This window comes from Somniosus microcephalus, chromosome 12, assembly GCF_052327205.1.
Source record: "Somniosus microcephalus isolate GS21.2 chromosome 12, FLI_Smic_1.0, whole genome shotgun sequence".
Lineage (NCBI taxonomy): Eukaryota > Metazoa > Chordata > Chondrichthyes > Squaliformes > Somniosidae > Somniosus > Somniosus microcephalus.
In genome coordinates, this window is record NC_140998.1 from 32,824,483 (window position 1) to 32,849,101 (window position 24,619).

The window sequence follows — 24,619 nt, forward strand, 5'->3', positions numbered from 1 at the left end:
TCCCACTCCCCCGCTCTTTCCCCATGGCCCTGTAAATTATTCCATAGGTGCAGCTCTCTGGTGCCTTGAGCAAGCGGGCATTCTTCGCGTGAGCCTAAGACAGTGAGTGACAGCAGTCGAATCACGAGGAGGTCACCATAGCTCACCTCACCTGACAGCCACGCACGTCATTTTCCAACAGGGGTCAATGAGTAACAATCAGAAGCAGGAACTCTTGCTGATTTCCTCCCTCTTCCCTCTCATTAGCCCGGGGACATGGCGCCATTTGTAAGGCTTCCACTGGCGCAGTGGCTGAACCTGGCTAACTCGGTGGGCAGGGCACCCATCAGGGTTTGAACCGAAGACCTTCCTGGTTTGTATCACCTTTGGCCCACACCACATGGGGCATTTACTCACTAAACCACTGGGGCAACCAAACCTTGTATCTTTTTAAATCAGAAACAACAATGGAACGATTCCCTGGACAATCCACCCTTAATCACAAACTCTTCACACAGTAACATTTAATATGGTGCCATTTCCCCCGCCACAGAATCATAGAATGATACAGCACTGGAGGGAGCCATTCGGCCCATCGTGTCTGTGCCGGCTCTTTGAAAGAGCGAGCCCATTAGTGCCACTCCCGCTGCTCTTTCCCTATAGTCCTGCAATGTTTCACTTTTTAAGTATTTATCCAATTCCCTTTTGAAAGTTGCTATTGAATCTGCTTCCATCAGGTAGCGCATTCCAGATCACAACAACTCGCTGTGTAAATAAAACTCCCTTTGCTTATTTTGCCAATTATCTTAAATGCACAATCCAGAGTTCCTGTTCAGGACCTGCTCCGATGTCATAATTCTCACTTTAAATAATAATTTTTTTTTTTATTCCCAGTGCTTTCCGCGTTACCTGTTATTTCACGATTAAATTATTTGCCCATCAATCTTACCCGAAGAAAAGCAAAGCTGTAGCAAACTGGATGGCTTAATGACTGGGGAATGAGCTTCCAAAGTTTGAAATGTAAGAGTGTGAAGGATCGATAGGTAAGCATATGCCTTGAATGGATTATAACCCTTTTCCCCGAACGCCAAGGAAATGAATTCTATTTTGAACACAAACCGGCGGGTGGAAAGATAAATTGCAGGAATCCCGACACACAGCAACGCAGAATTAATTAAATAAATGATCCGGGGTAACTAACAATGCACAAACAACAAGGCGCCCAGACCTCCACCCTTATCCAGGAGGAAGCAAACCCAGTAAACTCCGACTGCAGAAATGCACAGCAGTGTTTTCTTAAAGAAACAGGTGCGTCTGACTTTCGATTTCAGACTGACTTACTTTTGGAACATTATTCACACCATTTCCTTTCGTGTGACCACAGAATAGTCTGACCACGGGGGCGGGGGAAGCAGGTTAACAGGCACGCAGGTTAAAAGAGCGAGAGAGAGACCAGTTATTAAGTCACAACCTCCTCCCCTCCCCCGGCCGGAGCCTCTGCCTCTCTCCAGGACAAGTCATGATCCCGCGCTGTGTGACCTCGACTTTTGGAATTTACATGAAAGGGGAAACGGTCATCGCAAAATAACTCGGGACTGGTAGATCTTGGTAAATAAAAGTGCGTTTTGTTTTAAATCACTGAAGATTTATTCAGAAGTGTCATAGAATTGTACTGCACAGGAGGAGGCCATTCGGCCCATTGTGCCGGCTCTTTGAAGGAGCTCTCCAGTGAGTCCCACTCCCCCTTGCTCTGTACCCCCTCCCTCCCCCAGTACATATCCAATTCCCTTTTTGAAAATTACTATTGAATCTGCTTCCGCCACCCGTTCAGGCAGTGTTAACACGAACCGCGCCAATTGAATAGAATAAGATATCTGCTCACAGGTAACTTGGGGCGGTGAAATGGTTAATCAGGCTGTGGGAATGAGGGGAACAATTTGGTGTAAGCTTCCCCCACACGTGATAAAACGCAGGCTGAGAAGTGAGCCCAGTGTGTGTGTGTGAGAGAGAGCGGCTCTATACAAACCTCTGTCTGTGTTGTGTACCTGCTTTTAATTCTGTTTGCTTTCACTTTGATTGGGTCCTGTGGGCAAAGCCTGTGGAGCAACTTGCACCATCATTGGGCGACAGCCACAAATCCACTCCTGGGGAGGGGGAGAGAGAGCGAGAGAAGCTAAAGTTCTTTGTTACGAGTATCGATTTCAAGGAACCAGTTGCACTTTGCTGGTGCCTTGTGGTTGTATTTGGAAGCCGCCATCCTGGCCGGAGTGGAGGGGGACTCGCTGGAGGTGTGGTGTGTGTGGAGGGCTTTGATGCGGTTTGTTGGGGACACATCTAGAGGGGACGGCGCTGTTGGTCAGGCACAAGGTGGATTGCATCCCGTCCGTGTTCGACAGGATTTCCCTTCTCTTCCGAGAGGAATGTGCTCCTCGCCTGCCTTTTTGGGGGAAAACAAATTACAAACCAGTTGGCATCACGGTGTAAAATTATTTCTTATTTAGCAAACCGACCAGACCGGAAATCTTCAGCTTTTGCGCTGCCGGCCAGGAAGTCTCTTTAAACGCTCAGGCTGGGATTGAGAGACGGAGAATTGTGGCGATTTATTGAAGTCTTTTTTTTGTTTCCTTTTCCAATTCGGATCGGTTTGCAGCCAGCGGGAGACTTTACTTGCAAAGACAGCGCGGCGAGTTGGTGAGCTCCCAAAAGGCCACCAGGACAGGAGGTCCAGGGTAATTCCTCGTTACTGACTTGTGGTGGGAGGGTGGGGGCAACATGAGTTGGGTCTGTTGCAACATACGGAGGTAAATCGAAGTGTAAGGAAGATTACTTTCAAATAGAGAGAGAGAGAGAGAGAGAGATTGCAAAAGATTTTTTTTTTAACAAAAAATGGACATGGCTAAAAATTCACCGGATGGCTCTAAAGAAGATCTGAGCAAGATCCCGGACGAGGAGTTGGTGAAATGGGGCAAAGCCGAGCTGGTGAAGCGGCTCCGCAAGGCAGAGGGCGAGAGGATGAGCCTGATGCTGGAGCACAGCAACCTGATGAAGGACGTGAACCGCCGGCTCCAGCTTCACCTCCATGAGATCAGGGGCTTGAAGGACGTCAACCAGCGGCTGCAGGACGACAACCACGAGCTGAGGGAGCTCTGCTGCTTCCTGGACGACGACCGGCAGAAGGGCAAGAAGCTGGCCCGCGAGTGGCAGCGGTTCGGGCGCTTCACCGCCGGCTCCCTGTGGAAGGAGGTGGGCGGCTACCAGCAGAAGCTGCGGGAGCTGGAGGCCAGGCAGGAGGCGCTGGTCAAGGAGAACCTGGAGCTGAAGGAGATCGCCGTGATGCTGGACGAGGAGCGCAACGACGCCGGCAGCAGGAGCTCCATCGACAGCCAGACCAGCCTGACCAACCTGAACGGGGGCTCGGGCACCAGGGACGTGGGGGATGGAAGCAGCACCTCTAGCGCTGGCAGCGCCGGCAGCCCCGACCATCACCATCACCACAAGGCTGTGGACAAGGGGGCTCCCAGCAAAAGGTCCACCGATGACCTCTCGGGACCCCCTCACCCCAGGAGCATTGCCAACGGGCTGAGTGGTGAGTACCGCAGTCTTCCTTTGCTTGGGATTTGTTTGCACAAGGTGCTCGGTGTTGCTCGAAGATTTGAACACTTGCCCCCTTCTATATCTCAAAAGGTTAGAATACGCACAAAAGCTGCGATCAAAAGGTTCAGTGCTTAAGTCTGGGGGTTTGTAATAACATGGATTGTAGAAGATGAAATGTCTGGCGACATGAAAAGCTGAAACATTGCTATTTCCGAACATCGTGACAGCACCCCACGTGTGTTTGGCTGAAATTGAAGTTTGCATATTAAAGTTCCCACTTAGGTTCTGCAGCCAACTAAGTTCACACTGAGGTTTAGTGAGTGGTTTCCTTGTTGGCCAGGCCCTCTTTTCCTTAACTTTTTATATGTTGGTGAGTTGAAACACTCATAATTCATAGTCAGAATTTGCACTTAAAAATATAATTATACAATAATTTGAATTAAGCAACTAAACTGTATTCCTGTTTTCCCTTTCCAAGGAGCTGTTCCCCCCAGATCCACATTTGATTTCTGTATAAATACTGATATCCTTGTAACTCTTTTTTTGGATCACTTTCCAATGTCTCTTTCTCGTATGTGCTTATAAATAGACCAGGGAAGGTACAAAAGAAATAATGTTACAGTGGGATTTTTCTCAATAATAGTAATAAACTCCTAAGTTCACCTTTTTTTGACATTTTTTTCTTTGTAATTAACCATCTGCCAGCAAAATTGCATTCCCAGCAGTCGCATGTCTGAAATCCACATGCTCCCATTAATTACGGAGAAAAACACAGCATTCTCCTATTTTGTGTTAAGAGGAATTTCGGGCCCAAGTTCAGTTATTTCCTGGCACCCCGCATGTCACTTCAGATTCAGGAAACACAATGCAGACATTTTGGCATCTGGAATCAAACAGGAGTCCAAACTACCTCTTTTTTATTTGACGGTTTTGTCATTTCCATGTCAAAACAGCCAAATTTTCCTTGTAAAATACAGGATTGAGAATTGATAGTGTTGCTTCTCTAACGCTTCATAGATCTCCCAATGTGCCCCTGCTCGATAAGTAGTACCCAATGTAAGAACTTTTTTTACAAGTTCAATTTCAGAATCGGCTTTTGTGACCTAAACTCTAAGAATCAAGATCAATTCTGTACTTGCCTGTGTTAAGATAACAAACAATGCCTTAAGAGTAACTGACTGGTAACTGAATCTTCTATACCATGCTGCTATTTGTTTCAAAACTTCACGACATAATTCACAACCAAACATTCACGCTGCTATAACATGATATCCATGTAAAAGCCATTTACTTTAAGAACAGCTGGAATTTATTCTAATCTAGTGGATCCATGACCTTACACTTCCCTGATTAGGATACACCTTTGGTACCAGAATGGTTACAAAGCTGAGTGAATTACATTCAAAATGCACCCAATATCAAAACGGATCAGTGCAGTATGCTAGTTTGGTTCTGGTTTTGGAGTTAGCTGGCTGCAATATAGTTACAAACTGCTGCAGTTTCACAATTTATAGGCCCTGGACTGCACTGCGCACTGATGCATGCAATGTAATCATATTGCATTGTGGAGTGATATATTCCGATAGTACCAGAATAGTTGGTCAAATCTGCTCCTGGAGGACATAAAAAGGAATTAGAAGTGATTCCGAGGCACCAGAAGTAATTTTTTAAATAAAAGGGGTTTCCTGATAGCTTAGCGACTAAATGCATTGCCTGGCATGATACTAGTTGAGGCAAACCAGGAATGTGCCAGTTTGGATCTTTGATCTATGCTGGTGTCAGAGGCTGGGCAATGGTGAACTACATTTGACCTCCATGAACCTGCACTGGGAAAAGGAATATCAGTCCCAGTTCTGCAGCCAAGTTTCCTATTTTTGTATTTCTAAATCTTGGGCGAGGACTGAATTGAAATCTGCTGTAATTTTTGCCGTCTTTTCTTCACCCACCCCCCCACACAGTCAAAGGTACAGGAGGACAGTTGGCATTCTTTTCATAGTCACTGAACAACAACAACTTGCATTTATATCATGCCTTTTAACACAGTAAAATGCCCCAAGGTGCTTAACAGGAGCATTATCAAACAAAATTTGATGCCGTCATATAAGGAGATACTAGGACAGGTGACCAAAAGCTTGGTCAAAGAGGTAGATTGTGAAGAGCATCTTAAAGGAAGAGAGAGAGAGGGAGGGATGTCACGGCATCGGCAGCTGCAGATACGGCCGCCAATGGTGGAGCGATTTAAAATCGGGGATATGTGAGAGGCCAGAATTGGAGGAGCACCGAGATCTCGGAGGGTCGTTGGGCTGGAGGAGTTTACAGAGATGGGGAAGGGCGAGGCCATGGAGGGGTTTGAAAACAAGGATGAGAATTTTTAAATTGAGGCCTTGCCGAACCGGGAACCAATGTAGGCGATGGGTGAATGGCTCTTGGTGCGAGTTAGGATATGGAAGATGATTTACTGCTTTCAAGAGATGCAGGGAGAAAATTATGTGGGTGGGATTCTGAGTGCTGCCTATTTCACTTCATATTATAAATATTGAGGGCCTGTTGCGGAAGGAGAGAAAGAAAGCAATTACAGTAACGTTTGTGAACCATTATTGCTTCCGATTCCTATTCAGGCAAGTCTTGAGGGTTAAATATCACTAACTGTTTCACAATATTTCTAATGTCGCTACTTTGAACAAGCAGCAAGAATACATGAGCTTGCTGTAGATTGATTATAGTGTTTTTTGTAAACATGGAATTTGTCTTGCTTTAGTGTTGAATCAAATCTCATAGAGTAGGGTGGCCTATCTACTTAAAACTGATTCGAATGCTCATTGATGATTGATTTATTTACATGGCAGTCAAAAGCAAGGATAAAGCAACATGATCTGATAATTGTTAGATGTAGATACTGGCTGGATTAATATCCTTTAGCTACATTTGCCATTTTATTCTTGGAACTGTTATCCAAGCAAAAAGGCTTCACTATGATCTTATCAGCCAGTTTTCCTCTAATCTATCCTGCTTACCCAAGGATTACATTGGGCACAGTCAAGTACCAGTGTATTGGGAAAAGACACATATCTAGTTTTCCAGCTATCATCCTCCACAGAAAGGATGGGTCCTTTCCAATTCTTGTGCTTGATGTAACCTCATTCATGAGTTTGCTTTATTAACCTTTTGGGATGTAGCCACTTTTTTTTCGCATCCCTGCAGATTTAAAGGAGGCGTTGTACTTGGGTTTATCATGTTCCGTTGAAACCAACAAAACTGTTGGGCATCATAACAAGACTTGCGGGAGTGGTCTGTGGTGGATTTGTGTTGACTCAACAGTCCCCTGGATGTTGTGATTTGCATCAATGCAGCAGCTACATTTACTTACTGGGTTAGTCCCACACAGGTTGACTCATAATCCGCAATTCGTTGATGCCTTATTGGCCTGGTGGTGGTGGCTGGACCTCCCAGGCAAGCTCTGAATCATTGTGCTGTTGAGTCGGTGTCTTTTGAAATTGAGAAGGAGGAAGGTGTATCGCTGGTGGAATCTGACAAGTAAGTTGTGTTGGCACAGTAACCTGTGCAGTTGGGAAACGGGCTGAAAAGAGTTGTGTAAATGGCTGTGTGACATGATTTTTTTTTGAGTCAAACATATTTATTATTTAAATATGGTAGTACCTGTTACAACTCATCAATTACATAATAAATCCATTACATTCATTGGCCGCAATAAAACAAAGCCTTGAGAACCGCTTTAGGGTTAACAATATAAATACATGCGTGACATGTCTTGGAGGACGGGGAAAGGCTGCACCCTAATTGATGGGTTTTTGCATCAGTCAGGAATCTGGCTTTACCAATCCTCCAGGCCTGGTAAAAGACAGATGAAACATTTGCGTTTTCAACCTATAGAAGAGGGAGGGATGAAGTGGGGAGGATGGAAGAAAGAGAAGGTGGGGAATGGAGGATGGAAGATGAAGGAAGGAAGGAAGGATAGGGACAGGAGGGGAAAAAGAAAGATTCCTTAAAGTATCACATTGATTTATTAATCACCCCAAAAAGCTTCTTGTGTATTTCGTCAATTGCACGGGTTTTAAGAAATTGAAGTTAATATGATTCAATCCTGTGCTTTGGGGGATAAAAAAGTCCTGGGACTGGGAAAGTTAAGGAGGAACCAGTGTCCGAAATGGCACTGTATTTTTTCCATTTCCTGTAACCAGTATGTTTCACAGATGACATCATTTATTAACCGGAAGGGATATGTTAAATGTGTGCGTAGAATGAATGTGGTCTGTCAGGTTTGGAGCAGGAATTTAGATGGTAAGCAAGTGGAATGTAAAAAAAAAGAGTTTATCTAATCCCCCATTTGAAACTATCAGCATCCGGTGACCTTGAAATGCACCTGCAGCAGGTGTGCACAAAGTCTGCTTAACCCTTTCACTGCTACATCACCATTCCTTAACTCATGTAAATTATTTTTTGCTTATGTCAACAATATGATATTTGAACTAAGTGTGATTTTTTTTTAACCCTACTCGCTCAGCAGAAACCTGGCAGGTGGGCAATTAAAATTGCCCTGGCTCTTACCTGTCTGAAAGCTGCCATGATTGCAACATCTGGAATTTTAACACAAAAAGAAAATACTGCAGATGCTGGAAATCTGAAATAAAAACAGAAAATGCTGGAGAAACTCAGCAGGTCAGGCAGCATCTGTGAAGAGAGAAACCGAGTTAACGTTTCAGGTCGATGACCTTTCGTCAGAACTGGAAAAAAGCAGGCAGTGGAACAGATTTTTAAGCAAGTGTAGGGGCTGGGAAAGGGGGGTGGGGATGAAAGAACAAAAGGGAAGGTCTGTGACAGGATGGAAGGTGGAAGAGGTTAAGAGACATTAAGAGATATTCATGGCAAAAGGAGATGGTAATGGGACAGGTTTAAGAAACAAAGGATGGCTCTCGAAGAAGTGTAAATTGCGCTGGCAGAATGAAAGACAGCTGCCACGTGGGGGAGAAGAAAAAAAGACAGTCGAAGAATGTGGATTAAAAAAAATATATATATATAGGGGCCGAGGTTATGATCTGAAAATGTTGAACTCTATGTTGAGTCCAGAAGGCTGTAAAGTGCCTAATCAAAAGATGAGGTGCTGTTCCTCGAGCTTGCGCTGAGCTTCCGTGGAACAATGCAAGAGCCCGAGGACGGTGAAGTCTGAGTGGGAGTGGAGTGGAGTGGAGAATTAAAGTGACAGGCGACCGGAAGCTCGGGGTCCCCCTTACGGACTGAACGGAGGTGTTCTGCAAAGCGGTCACCCAATCTGCGTTTGGTCTCCTCAATGTAGAGGAGACTGCTTCGTGAATTTGTATCTGGAATATTAACCTGCTCTCCTGAGCAGGCAGCAAGGACAGATGCCCGGAGCCAACAAGGTCCCTCTTTACAAAAGCATGTTGCAGCCCAATTACATAATTGAGACCCAAGTGTAATTTTAACTCTGGCCTGAGCGGGGAATCCACCTGGAGTTAAAATCAGGGCCAAGTGTCTGAATTTAGTTATACACTGGATTATAGATATAGAAAGTTTTGATGTGTTCTATAAATTTTGAAATTTGAAGACACTAAAGGGTAAATTTTAGTCTTCCTTGCCCTACATTATCTTCCATCTGAATTCCCAATATATGGATCTGTGGAAAACTCTGCCTGGAGCACTAGGAGAATTTGTTTCTTAAGTTTGCAATGAATTGACACGCACAATGTTTCTAAATTTACATTTAAATTTGGCATAATTGATAGGCAAAGACCATTCACCACAATCAACAGGTCCCTCCCTCAGTTGGGCCATCACAATTGGCCTCGGGACCCAAGGGCTGAGCGTGAAGGAGAAAACCAAAAATCAGCTTGGGTTCCTGATGTCTAGTTGGCAACCCAGCTAGACATTGCTAGAGGGCTGCCTTGGCTTACCTTAACCTCCCAATATTGTCTAGGGTCAATGGCTGCTTGGGTAAGATACCAGAGGACTGCTGGCACCTGTAGATCCCTAACCCACCATGTGCAAATGCCTTCTGGAGAGGAAGATGGACATTTGTGGAGGCAGGAATTTTCAAAATGAAGTTGGGCTTGGGCCGACCAAGACTTACTTTGGTTTGCAGTTACCAGACTGGGATCGTTTTTGCTACATTTGGAGAAACGCCGTTCCAAACTGGCTCATGCTAAGTTGCAAGTAACAAATAAAATGGGAGCCTTGTGAACTGGAGCTATTTGATCCTCTTCCATCTGTTTCTGACTCTGAAAAGAAGTCTATAGTCGCAACAAGGTGCACTTGTATTGTGCCTGTAACGTAATAAAACCTTCCAAGGTGCTTCATGTTGGAAGAAGGGACTAAGCAGTAGTAGAAGAATTAAGAGAGCTGACCAAAAAAACAGTCAAAAAGATGGGGTGTTTTTTAGGCAGCTTTTAGAAAGAAAGACCTTTCATGACCACTGGGCGTCCCAAAACGCTTCACAACCAATGAAGTACCTTTTGAAGTGTAGTCACTGTTGTCATGTAGGAAACATGGCAGCCAATTTGTGCACAGCTAGCTCCCACAAACATCAATGTCATACTGACCAGATAATTTTTTTTGTGATGTTGATGAGGGATAAATATTGGGCAGGACACTGCAGATAACTCCTCTGCTCTTCTTTTGAAATAGTGCCATGGGATCTTTTACGCCCACCCGAGAGAGCAGACGGGGCCTCAGTTTAACATCTCATCCAAAAGATGGCACCTCCGACAGCGCAGCACTCCCTCAGCACTGCACTGGAGTGTCAGCCTAGATTTTTGTGCTCAAGTCTCTGGAGTGGGGCTATGAACCCACAACCTTTTGACTCAGAGACAAGGGTGCTACCCACTGAGCCACGGCTGACACTTAAGGTGGGAAGTGAAATAAAAAGGCTGAGGTTTAGGGAGGAGGGAGTATCAGACAGTTTAAAAACAAACACTTTATTATGTGCCTTTTACTATCCCAAATTACTTTTGAGATTCAGCCATTGTTATGTCGGCTAATATGGTAGTCGATTTGCACATCGCAACGTTCCACAAATAGCAAATGAATGAATGAATGGCCAGATAATCTCTCTCTTTTTGGTTTTGTTGGTTGAGGGAGGAATATTGGACAAAGCCATAGAGGGATTTGTAAATGAGAAGAATTTTGAATTTGGTGCTTTTGGGTGAACCAGGAGATGGTGAAAGCAGCAAGGTCAGGGATGATGGGTGAGTTGGACCTAGTGTGGGACAGGAGGAGAGCAGATGAGTTTTGGACAAGTTGGAGTTTGTGTAGGGTGTAACCTGGAAGGCCAGTGAATAGGCAATGGGAAAATGTTGTATGGAGGTAACTAAAGCTTGAATAAGGTTTCGGCATCAGTAGGAGAGAGGTGGGCACCGAGACATGCAATGTAGCAGAAGTGGAAGTAAGTGACCTTACCGATGGATAGTGGAGGGGTTTGAAGCTCGGCTCTGGGGTGAGCAGGATACCAAGGTTGTGCACAGTCTGGCTCAACTTGAGTGAGGAGCCAGAGAAGGGATGGAGTTGGGAGCAAGGGTACAGAGTTCAGGACCCGCAATAGGCTGGCTTCAGTTTTCCCAATGTTAAATTGGAGAAAGTTCTTCCTGACCCACGACTTGGTGTCCAATAGTCAGTCTGGCAACATAGGTGACCTTCCACTCCCACTGGGCTTGCTACACCCTCTGCTCTGATGTCCCTGTCAGTGCTGCCATTGAATCAGCAACCAGTACTCCATTATTGTGTTTATACTGTTGACCTTTCTCTTCCTTCCTCAAGGTGTGGACTGTTGTTGGGTGCTTTCCCACTGGTTACAGACATTCTTCCGTACCGTGCCCAAGGTTGTTTTATATGTGCGTCTAGGCAGTGAATATTGGCAAACTTCTGGCCACCACTGCATATACTTTTCACAGAATCATGGAATCATAGAAACCCCACAGTGCAGATAGAGGCCATTTCGGCCCATCGAGCCTGTACCAACACATATCCCACCCTATCCCTGTAACCCCATGTATTTAATCCCCCTAACACTAAGGGTCAATTTATCATAGCCAATCAACCTAACCCGCACATCTTTGGACTGTGGGAGGAAACCGGAGCACCCGGAGAAAACCCACGCAAACACGGGGAGAATGTGCAAACTCCACACAGACAGTCGCCCGAGGCCGGATTCGAACCCGGGTCTCTGGTGCTGTGAGGCAACAGTGCTTACCACTATGCCACCGTGCTGTGTTTTGGGAGAATAATGGTTGCAATTGTAGTTTTACAAACTATAAGAGAACATCATACCAACCAGGACTGAACTTTAATCAGGCAGTGTTCTTAATCTTCAGTGCAGCACTATGGAAACTATAATTTAATGCTGGGGCTTTCTCAAATAACTGTAACGTAACCCTCTGTTATACTATACTTTACACTTGGTCTGCAGATAATAGCACACATTATATTTAGCTTGAAAGTGGACTGAGTTAGTAAAACCATTTAATGTTAATGATATATCCTTAACCATGCACAACATACACAGTTGTGGCGTGGAACATGATAACTGATGTGGTCAAGGAAAGAGCCGCATTTACTGAAATACTGGTTGAGTACCTGCCTGTTCAATTTTAATTGCGGGAATGTTAACATTCATAGGCGTGTTTTCAGCGTCCTTATTTTATATGTATGGTTGACATTAAGAAACTTGATGTAATGTTACTAATCTGGAAGTGCTGGCACGAGCCTAGCTAGATGTGCTGACATTGGTGTTATCTATCGCCAGACTGGCTATTTGCGGGTTTTAAACAGACTCAAATGGAAGTGTGCTACTTTCATCTTTTAGTTACAGGTGCCGATTGGGACAGTGCAGGGTATACACTGCAGGTGGGAATGTAAAATGGCATGTCAGTGAAATTTAAAGGGATGGGGACAGTTAAAGGAAAGCATCATAATAGGGGGACTCTTTAGCAGCCTTTGCCAAAGCTGATGGAGCAGAGAAGACCAAGAAGAGACGGGCAAAATTGAAGGGAAAAGAAATCCAAGGTGCAGGCATCAGTGCTTGATGGTGGCCCATGTGGAGGTGGTGCTGCCGGAAGTGATTGTGAGAAGGTCTTCTGTGCTACTCTACACATCATCCCCATTGATCAGCATGCCTGCAAAGAGGTAGAGCCAAATTTCAGGCCCCAGCCATCAATATCACTGGATGCGCTAGCCCTATGCTGCATGTGTCCTTGTTGCAGTTGACACAGCACTGCATCTCCCCCCCCCCCCTGCTGACCCAGACACTGAGGAGGTAGTTCCCTGTGGTCATCGCCAGGTAGGCATGCCAGGTCCTGCAGAAATGGTTGGTGGCATCTTGACCGTGTGGTCAGTTGTGCAATGCCAGCTTTCGATCACCCTGGCATGCCTTCTTGCATGTGGTACCACTGAAGGCATGGCATAACATGACTGGAGTGCGGAAGCACCCAACATTACGGTTAGTCGGGCAATCGCATATCTTGGTGATGCTGTTGGGTGTATGTTGCCTCTGTTTCCGAAGCAGGAGCTTCCTCCAGCACTAATCATTTGCCAAAGTGAACTGTGTTCACCTCTATGATACGGGCAGAGAGGCACCGAGTATCATTGGGCAGCCTCGCCTGCCTGGCGATGGGTGCAAATCCTTGAGCAGTGCCACGAATGAATCTCATATATAGGTGTTCTGTAGAAGTACGCTTATTTCTTTGCACACCAAGAGAATGGAAATTTTAGGGAGGGTGTGGTTAAAGATTTCACAAAGGAGGATTGTTTCACTCCCCCCGCTGGCTCTGGGTATATTCAACAATTGGCTGAGTTACAGAGTTCCAGGCTAGATTCCCAATCTGTGCTAAGTTAGGCAATCACATCCACAAAGGTTGCATTACATTTGGCTTCTGTGCCATTGGGTTAAGAAGGAGAAAGTCAGACAGGGTTGCAGCTCCTGATTGCTAGTCAGTGACCCCACCCGACCCCCAGTTTAACAGATTGGGGAGGACCATGCAATTTAAACTATGTAGGAATAGACTGGATCAGTTAGACAATTCCTCTTTTCCCAGAGAGTAGTGAGCCTCTGAAATACATTGTTGGCTGGTGTGATGGTGCTGACTCTGCACGGCTTCAAGAGGGAGCTGGGGCAGAGATCGCATCATATAGAAGGTAAATGTCTTTAGAGGTACCATGTGATCTCCTGGACTGGTTTCAGTTGGCTGAGGTGGTCGGAGAGGGAGGGTGGGAAGTGTTCAGTCATGATGCTTTCCAGGATGTTCCTGGAGTAGTGGGCTGCTTTTGTAGCTGAGGGCCTTGCATATCTCCTGAATCCTGGGAGTTAAAATACTGTTTACCATCAGCGTGGCTTCAAGCTGGAAGGGTAGGACACTTCTATTCTAACCCCCACACGCCCCATTCTCCTCGATCCTCAAGTGTCAGTATTTTAAAAAATATTCACCTGAAATTATAATTATACTAAGCAAAGGTCGATGGTAGCTACTTTCGTATTTTTAGGATTGGCTTAAGCTTAAATTCATGGTGTGATTATGAAATTCAATCTAGATGTAACACACCTTGTTGATAACCTGAATACAGTCTTGCGCTGTTTATCAATAGCCACTGATATACAATACAAGTCTGTACTAGAATTTCTTTTGCCTGGAGGTGAAATCTAATAATTGAATTTGTGGAGCCGTCTATATTCCCATGTGCACAGTGGCTGTTCATTCTGACCTGATTTGCTTTAAAGGGTGTAGTGTAAATGTGGAGAGCAGATTTAGTTGCTGGGGATTATAGAATATAGCACTGCAATAGCAGTTAATGGGCTGTGTGCTGTAGGGCTGCTGATAGATCAAATCCAGTCAACATAGCCAATTATGGATTAGAGAGTCTAATCAAAATTTCTGCATTACAGGTTCTGTGTTCACCTACTCCCAGGAGAATATAAAGGGTAGGGAGTCTGATTATGCTAACTGTTGGAACAACCTGACTGATTACTACTGCAATGGCATTAACTTGCTATCATCAAAGAAGGAGGATTCTCGTCTCACTACAGGACTGCATGCAACAACAACATATAGTGCCTTTTAGCCTAAACAAAAGTCCCAAGGTACTTCATATTGGTGTAATCAAAAATGGATGCTGAGCCTAAGAAGGAGAGATTAGGATGGGTGAGCAAAAGCTTGGTCAATAAGGTGCATTTTAAGGGGAGAGGGAGAGGCGGAGGGAATTTCAGAGTGTGGGCTGTAGGTAACTGAAAGCACAATTACCAATGGTGAGGAAGGGATACACAAGAGGCTGCAGTCAGAGCAGGGGTTATCTTTGCTTTGCAGGTTGTTCCTGGACTAGTGGGCTGTTTTGGTAGCTGAGCACGTGTTGCTAATGATGGGGCGAAGATAGGAGGGGATACACGAGGCTGGAGTCAGAGGAACACAGCTTGGGAGGCAGTTGTAGGGCTGGAGGAGGTTACAGAGATTGATGGGGTGATGCAATGGAGGGATTTAAACTTCAGGCATTGGGGGTCTGGAAGCCAACGTAGATCAGCAAGGACAGGCGTGATGGGTTGAAGGGGTTTTTACTGGTCTTAGCCCCGTTAGGGCTACCCCGGATCAGGCGTATTCCTCAGACGTTCACTTTCAACTAAAGTTTGAGGTAGCTGAATCCTAAAGACGCTTAATTGGGTCTAAAGTTCCAGACTATCTCTCCCTAAAGGAAAGGAACAACCTGAAAATGTTACAGTCCTCCAGATAGCACTTTTAATAAGTTTAGCTAGCCTGTAATGTTCTGGATATTATGAGGGTCTGGAAAACTCCCCCAGAATTCTGCAACTCCTCACCAAAGAGTGTACAGAAATTGAGTTCGCGAGTTTGATACAGAAGTATTATGTGAGACAATTCTAAAAATATATAGTTTTATTAAAGAACCGACATAATTTACAGTTGGTGAGTCAATCACAACATTAACAGTTCCAAAAAGAGAGAGCTTATAATTCTATTATCAGAGAACCTACTCTCAAATCTTAACTTGGCTACAATTTTATAGTTCTTAGTTTTATTCAGGATATCCACCAAAATCAAATACAGTACCTTTGATCCCCAAGGTACAAAGAGTTGGAGACTTGCAGAACTGGCTCTGAAGCCGAGAATCGCTTTGCCCCTTTTAAGCGAGTCTACTATCCCATTTGAGAGTTCAATATTTATACCCTTTTCCAGTGGTATTTTATTTAAGGTTTTCTGTTGATGTAAGCTAATTATCTCTAGTCACTTTTCTGCTGACTCCTGCAATTCTTAGTCACCTCAGCTGGTAGCACAACAGAACCATGTTGTAACATTTGCATATCAAATTATCATTGGCCCGCAGGCATCTGTAAGGAATACCTATTATTCACGTGATCACATGCTGAGTTGTCATTGGCCTGCAGGCATCTGTAAGGACTGCTATTGTTTGGAAGACCCAAGGGGACCTGACTCCATCTTGTCCACACGGTGCTGTACTGCTGTATTGATTGAGAAAGCTTACAGACCTGATGCTTCATTAAAAGAGTTTAAACTGTAATACTCCGTTGTCCTGCAATTTATTATTTTTGTACAAAGTGTACAAAACAAGACACATCTCTCTCCTCTAGGTGTTCTAAGTTATCATAAAAAATGGTGTAACAGCAGGTGCGCTTTACTTGGTACCATTTTTATGAAAGCAGATGTTTGTTACTTTTATGTGCTTCTTTACGAGGTGTAAATTAGAACACCTTGTACAGGGTGAACTATTGTCTTGTTCCCAAAGGATCAGACTGTCGGGAGTCTTTAACCTTCTGTTTCAATAAGGCTATTGATTCAGTGTCAACAACTATCTCAATAGCCAGAATGCTATCACAGCTTTTTCAAAGTTAGATTTCTAGATATCCAGACCCAGTTTGTCATGTTTTAATAAGACCAGAATTCTTTCATAGAATGGTGTATTTTCTGTATGTTATATGGCTTATTCCTTCACAGGGTGAGCAGGACATGGTGCCAGATAGGATATGGGTAGCAGAGTTTTGGATGAGTTGAGGTTTAAGGAGGGTCGGTATGGAGGGGGCCACTCGGGAAAACATTGAAAGAAAGAACTTGCATTTAAATAGTGCCTTTCACAACTTCAGGATGTCACAAAGCACTTTACAGCCAATGAAGTACTGTGAAGTGTGGTCATTGTTGTACTATAGGAAAAGGAGTGGCCAATTTGCACACAGCAAGGTCCCACAAACAGCAATGTGATAATGACCAGATAATCTGCTTTAGTGATGTTGGTTGAGGGATAAATATTGGCCAGGACACCAGGGATAACTTAACTTGCTCTTCTTTGAAATTAGTGCCATAGGTTGTTTTACATCTACTTGAGAAAGCAGACAGAGCCTCGGTTTCACATCTGGCCTGAAGGACGGTACCTCTGACAGTGCAGCACTACACTGGAGTGTCAACCTGGGTTTTGTGTTCACGGGCATTGAACCCACAACCTTTTGAGAGTGTTTTCCACTGAGCCATGGCTGATGTCTAAATTGGAGTAAGGAAGTCTGGATGTGACCAAGGTGTGGATGTTGTGTAAACTGGGTTTGCAGTTACTACGCCAAAAAGGAATCGACTCCCAATGGGTAACATTCTAAAAGGAGTACAGTGAAGTTAAAATGTTTTCTCTGGCAGATGTTGGAAGGAATGATGGCCCAAGTTGTCCTTAATGAATTCTCATTACAGCTCCAGGCCAGTGAAACTGTTTTCCTGCACACATCAGGGATTTATTTATTTTACACACTGCTTCACATTTCCAAAGTGGTGGTGTTCCTAAATTACAAGTTAGGGTGACTTGCCACAGACTGACGGTTGAATGTACAGTTCCTTCGCTGTGAGATAATGATCCCTCTATCTGTGCAGCTAAAGCACTAATGGAATGCATACCCATTAACCACTGCAGTTGTATTCCTGCATTGTTATCTTTTTGTCTTCTGGAACCCAATGGACTTTAATTGAGGAAGGAGGGTGGTGTGGGTTAGTAGAAAGCACAATTTCTAACTGAGAAACCGATGCAAGGAAGGGCAGTTCTGACGAAGGATCACAGACCTGAAACGTTAAATCTGTTTCTCTCTCCATGGATGCTGCCTGACCGGTTGAGTGTTTCCAGCATTTTCTGTTTTTGTTTCATAACACAAGAAATAGGAGCAGGAGTTGGCCCTTCAAGCCTGCTCCACCATTCAATAAGATCATGGCTGATCTTCTACCTCATCTCCTTTCCTGAACTATCCCCATATCCCTTGATTCCCTTAATATTCAAAAATCTATCGAGCTCTCTCTCGAATAAAATGACTGAGCCTCCACAGCCCTCTGGGGTAGAGAATTCCAAAGATTCACCACCCTCTGAGTGAAGAAATTTCTCCTCCTCTCAGTCCTAAATGGCCGACCCCCTTATTCTGAGACTGTGACCCCTGGTTCTAAACGCCCCAGCCAGGGGAAACATCCTCCCTGCGTCTACCCTGTCAAGCCCTGTAAGAATTTTGTATGCTTCAATGAGATCACCTCTCATTCTTCTAAACTTCGGATTCGGATTCCAGCGTCTGCAGTATTTTGCTGTTGTACAAGGAAGGGCGATGTTCAGTTTTTAATGCACTGGGGATTACTGGAACAAACCGTTCCGAGTTAAACTGCAGTAGCAGAAACGAAGGCACCTTTCTATTGTCCGCTGTCTTTTCCCTTTTTATGGCTCTGAAACCTCATTCATAAGGGCCGTGAATACGTCTCCCTTTTATCCGCTCTGCGTACTCTCAAAGCAACGCAAACAAAGGGCACTGAAAAGAGCGTGACAGTTGTTTTGAAATCTCGGAGGCAGCAAGGGTCAGCTCGGGGGAAAGGGTCTGCTTGTGAAATCGGCCCTTTGTCTTGGTAATTGGATTCCAGCTGATGGGTGAATAGTGTGAGCAGAGAGTCTGTGGGCAGGCACGGAGAGAGCAGATTGAGATTGATTGCTGCAAACCCGTCTCTGTCTTCTCTCCAGCAGTAAACGCTTCCTTTATTGTCATTGGCTGTTGCGTAGCAGCAGCAACTCAGTGACTTACAAAATGCTCCAACCGGAGACGCGCAAGTAGGAGAGTCCACAAACGGTGACCTGCGTGTATACGGCAGTGAGGCGGCTTCATGGAGCATAACGCTGGAGATTGGTGGACAGTACAAATGGCCACTTGGCAATATCTGTGCTTATTGTGAGATTGAGTTTAAATGTATTACCCAATTTAGCACTGCTGTAGAAGCTCTTTTTACAATTGATTTTGTTTAAATATCCAATTTCCCCTCCTCTCAAGGCACTGCTTGATGTTGAGACACCGTTCCGTGGGCAACTGCGACCCAAGTGACCATTCTTCACACGTGAGCCTAGACAGTGGCCGCTTCTTTGACTTACGAATGTGTTACAGCTGAGCCCGATTTCTTTCCAATTGCACCGCCCCAAAATTCTGTATTGAATCACGTCCAATTTACCAGAGTGGCGCATTGTCAGGAAGTGTAAGTGATGATCACACGGCACGATTTCGAAGAAGAGCAAGGGAGTTATCCCCGGTGTCCTGGCCAATATTTATCCCTCAACCAACATAACAAGAAACAGATTATCTGGTCATGATCACATTGCTGTTTGTGGGAGCTTGCTGTGTGCAAATTGGCTGCCGTGTTTCCCACATTACATAGAAACATAGAAAAATAAGAGCAGGAGTAGGCCATTCAGCCCTTCGAGCCTGCTCTGCCATTCAATATGATCATGGCTGATCTGTCTCAATACCATATTCCCGCTCTCTCCCCATACCCCTTTTGTGTCTAGAAATCTATCTATCTCCTTCTTAAATATATTCAGTGACTTGGCCTCCACGGGTCAGAGAATTCCACAGGTTCACCACCCTCTGAGTGAAGAAATGTCCTCCCCCGTATCCTGAAACTGTGACCCCTCGTTCTAGACCCCCCAGCCAGGGGAAACATCCTCCCTGCATCCAGTCTGTCTAGCCCTGCCAGAATTTTATACGTTTCAATGAGATCCCCTCTCATTCTTCTAAACTCTAGTGACTCCACTTCAAAAAGTACTTCATTGGCTGTAAAGCACTTTAGATGTCCGGTGGTCGTGAAAGGCGCTATATAAGTGCAAGTCTTTCTTTCGCTGTGCAAAGGGCAATGATCGGAGTGCGGTTCAAACTTGAATATGGGTTTGTGGTGGTGAAAAAGCTTAAGCTTCAAATGCTTGTTCACTAACATCAGTCAGTTGATTGTAAGCTTGATTTTAATGAGTGATATCAGATATCTAATATTAACTGCTGTCTATTTTGGGGGGGTGTTAGGCAGTGCTCTTTGTATATTTGTTTATACTGGCTCTCGTGGTTTGATGGTCCAGTCTCTCCGAAGCAGTGATGAAAGATTGGGTCCCTGCAGTATGCTTGATGTGGGGAACGTTGAGATCAACAGATCAACACGCATCTCCATCTGGGAGCAAGACTTGAAGTTGCTTTGTTGGTTAATATAATCTGGATAATGCATTTAACCAGTGCTTGGCAGCAGCGATATTTGTTTGTTTTTGCACCCAGAATGAAAGAACAGGAAAAGAAAACTATAATAAATTGACCTAATCCCTGGATTGGGGATGGGGAAAATCGGCAAAGATGTTCCAACTCTTGGATGCTATTCAATGATCTCTCTGTGCTGCAACTGTAGATGGATGAGGGCAAGATTAGATTTGCCTCTAATGCCCCCTGCAGTTGAATAGCCTGCTGATACTTCATTGTTGAGGTTCACACATGAATAATGTCAACTTAGGCGAGGTGAGTAGAGTCTGTGAAACTGTACCCAGCAAAGAATCAACACTTTCAGGGGGTGGGGAATTGGCAAGTGAGAAGTTGGGTTGGGGTGGGGGGAGGTGAGGGGCAAGTGATGGGCAGAAACACTAAGTGTCAGTACAATGGCGGATGTAAATGATGTCATTCAGTTTGCCAAGCAGGGCAGATGTAAATGGAGAAGCTTTCCTGCTCGAATCTGGATAATCCATTTGAGTGTTAGGCAAGGGTCAGGGAATCTGTATAATGGGAGGAGGAATGGGAAGTGATCGGGCACATTGTAATTCTATGCTTGGATTAGGCATGCATTCATTCGGAGCCGGCGGGACTGAATTTCAAGACCCACTCTGCTGTCTCATGTTAAAAGTGCTTCCATCTCAGCAGGTGCTCGGATGCCTTCACGGTTGTCAGGCTGGCTGGCTGACTGGATCAGAGAAGCCCTAAATCAGCCTTGCAACGGCTAAACCGAAGTCGTCGAGCTTCAGCTAGTTTGGTAGTAGACTATACACACCGGAATCCTTACCTCACAAAGTGTACTAGACCCACCACACTCGCTGAGAGCCTTTCATATTACAGCAATGTGCAGGTAATAAAGACCCCCCTCTGATTAATTTTCTCAGTGAAGAAGTTTTGTCAGGAATGTACATTTATAATGGTGGGGGGGTCACACACTTCAGAGAGTACACTAGTGCAGAAACATTTTTCAGCTGGGCTCTTACACTTTTAAACATTCTAAAGTGTGTGTGGTGCCTCTCGCATTCCCTTCTCTCTCCCGCTTCAGGTCACTTGAGATTGAATTGTGTGGGTTGATGAGCCGTTTCCCATAATGAGTATTGGCTAGCTGTGCAGTCAGTGTTTTTAGATGCAGATGCTAATAAACAGCCGACACATAGGGGTGTGTCCAAGTTTTAATCTTTTTGTGGGCCACCTAAGTGCGTTCTGGCGTCTCGCATATAAATTTTAAATCCATGTTCCACTTAATCTGCATATATCTCAAGTAGCTGATACTAACAGATCTTGGTGTTCAGATTTAGGACTTATCCACCAAAAAAAGCCCTTTCCAAGCCTCCAGGCCCACAAAATTCAAACGGGGCAAACAAGCAATATAACTGTCAATAGGACTGATTTGTCTGGGTTTCTCGGACTGGATTCCCAGGTTCAGGGGACCGTATGTGGTCACAGACAGCACTCTGAACACCCCTGGCCTACACACTAGTGATAATTGAGATACAAATGTGAAATTGTTTGGTTTATATGATACCCAACGGTGTAACATTTTAAGACCTCTGCACTTACATTTTAATTTGTTTATGGAAATGATAAACTCATTCCTGACTGCGATCCTTTTCATTGTTGTATTTTAGTTTTCTAAAAGCTGTCCACTTCAGTCGGTGGTGCAATGGACCTTATGCACTCCGGTTGTCAAATGTTTGAGCTGATGATTCTCCATTTGAATGGGACAGTTTACCCCCTTGTTATTAGGTGCGGCACCCCGTAAGCCAGATCTGCAGATCTGTTCACGCTCTGCCTGAACTCGGGAGCCATTGCAATAGAATTGATGTTCCCAATAGTGCGGAAGGAAAGATTTGCAAGAGTTCCATAGTGGGACACTTTGCTGTAGACTTCACCATAAGTCGGTCTGAATCTCTTGGGTTCGTTCTTGGTGAACCCTGGTGTGTGTTGGAAGCTGTGGAAAATTGTCAAAAATGTTTCAACGCACACATTGGAGCTCTTTTGAGTTTAACATGCTTCCTTCCATTCGCCTCCCGTGTCTATCAAACGATATAGCAACATCATACAATCGCTGACTTAAAAAGAGTAATTATTTGATTTATTGCATCTTCACTCTGTTTAATACACCTTTTTTAATGCTAATTCCTACTTTTTCCAAATTTTCGAGGAAAACCATCCATAACCCTATGGCAAATCTTGGGTTATAATATGCTCAGTTGCTACAACTCCAAGGTGAGGAAATGGGAATTATTCCCAGAGCTTCACTGGGTACCTGGTGTCTGTTGGTTGTTAAAGGAGATCTGGTGTCTGCAGAATTAAAAAAAAGACTGGCATTTATATAGCGCCTTTCACGTCCCAAAGCGCTTTACAGCCAATGCAGTACTTTTTGAAGTGTAGCCACTGTTGTAATGTAGGACAGAATACATTTCTCTCATTGCCACACAGGAGCAGTGGACTCACTAATTACAGTAAACTCTTGTTTAAACGGCACTTAATCATCCGGAATACATTAATAACTGGCAAAATAGATAACCGGTAATCTTGCCGAATCCATCCAGCACTCGTTTTGCCAAGTCCGAGTCTCCCGCGGTGGCCGAGTTAGTCAGTGGCTTTTATTTTTGTTTGTGTTAAAAGTTGCCGTGGTAGGTATACCTCTGTTATCCAGAATTTTTCATCAACCGGCACCATCCTGGTCCTGGATAAGAAAGAGTTTACTGTATTTGGTTCTGAAAAATCTGAAAGCAGGGTCTAATTTTTTTAAATCTTAATTTTTCTCTTGGCCTTCCCCCTCACCCAGATTTTAAGATCGGGGCCTCCTACCTGTTTCAGAAAATGGGATGTCATGGTTTTTTTAAAGGTATTCTTGAACATTTTGTGTATGTTCATATAAAGGCAATACAACACTTTGTTTGTTCTGCATCTAAAGTATTTGGTGTAGGATATCGCAACAGCATTGCACTATAGGGACTGTTTAGCTGTCATAACTCATGCATGTCAGAGGCATTGACAAGTTTGGGTTCTTTTGTGCATCTAAGATCTCCCCGGTGTACACAGTCCTATTGAGCTCTTTCTACCAGCTACCGAGCACTAATGACTAGATTGATATATGGGTGTTAGTGATAAATTTCACTGAATAACACAAAGTGAAGACAGCTTGAGAATTACATTTCAACAACTTTAAAGAAAATGGAATGGTCTATAATTACAACATTTTATATATTAATCACAAATGGTTGGTTGGTTCTAGCTATATCTACTATGTTAAAGGTTTTATCTGCAGTTGATTCAGTGCATTGGCTCTAGAGATGATTCTCCATTTAGTGAGTTCTCAGTGTTAATTGAATTGCCTGGGAGAGTGGCTGAACAGAAGTAAAGGAAGAAAAATTGGGAGACATAATTATGTAATTGATGCGCTATCAATTACTCATAAAAGACTGAGAGTTAAGAGAGTAACTAAAGGCTTTTATTAACAAAAGAATGAAGGTCTGCCTCGAGTGGTCGACCGGTCCAGAAATACAAAGGGCTGGGGAGCAGTCACCTTTATACTAGGACTTGTGGGAGGAGTCAGCCGAGGCATGTCCAGGCATGTACACAGTGGAATACAAACAGTGGTTTACCACAGTAATACCGAATGTTTAATCCTGTGTCAGGACAGTTGCCTCTGTATGATATGGAGACTCTGAGTACAAATGCTCTGGACCAGCTACCTGCATTTATTGAAACTGCCAAAAAGCACATTCATACCCCCACAACTTTAACCCAGTAGTTTAGTCATATAGCTACATTTCTGTGGGTTTACAGTGCTGTAAAGGTGTCGGCCTTTGCTCCATGGTAGCACTCTCAGCCTCTGACTCAGAAGGTTGTAGGTTCAAGTCCCACTCCAGAGACTTGAGCACAAAATCTCGGCTGACACTCCATTGCAATACCGAGTGAGTGCTACACTGTTGGAGGTGCCGTCTTTCAGATGAGACGTTAAACTGAGGCCCTGTCTGCCCTCTCAGGTGGACATAAAATATCCCGTGGCACTCTTTCGAAGAGCAGGGGAGTTCTCCTTGGTGTCCTGGCCAATATTTATCCCTCAACCAACATCACTAAAACAGATTATTTGGCTATTATCACATTTTTCGGAGTCTTTTTCCGAGTGGCAGGCAGTGACTAGTGGGGTACCGCAGGGATCGGTCCTTGGACCCCAGCTATTCACAATATATATTAATGATCTAGACAAGGGAACTAGATGTAATATCTCCAGATTTGCAGACGACATAAAGCTGGGTGGGCGTGTGTGCTGTGAAGAGGATGCCGAGAAACTCCAGGATGATTTGGACAGGTTGGGTGATTAGGCAGAAGCATGGCAGATGCAATATAACGTGGATAAATGTGAGGTTATCCACCTTGGTAGCAAAAACAGGAAGGCAGATTATTATCTGAACGGCAATAGATTGGGAGAAGGGGAAGTGCAACGAGACCTGGGTGTCCTTGTGCACCAGTCGCTGAAGGTAA

At 44.4% G+C, this 24,619-nt stretch overlaps 1 protein-coding gene across 4 annotated transcripts in view; it reads left to right on the forward strand.

The window, feature by feature from the left end:
- The first annotated feature begins 1,968 nt into the window (after window positions 1–1,968).
- Window positions 1,969–24,619, forward strand: part of ccdc85ca (coiled-coil domain containing 85C, a) — a 239,512-nt gene continuing 216,861 nt past the window's right edge. For 2 of the 4 annotated variants that reach the window (XM_086002733.1, XM_086002735.1), the window contains exon 1: window positions 1,971–3,565. In XM_086002733.1, the coding sequence (XP_085858859.1) occupies window positions 2,866–3,565 (700 nt within the window). In that variant the 5' untranslated portion in view covers window positions 1,971–2,865. Of the gene's footprint in view, window positions 3,566–24,619 lie in introns of all 4 variants that reach the window. The other 2 variants (XM_086002734.1, XM_086002732.1) reach the window with 2 other exon arrangements.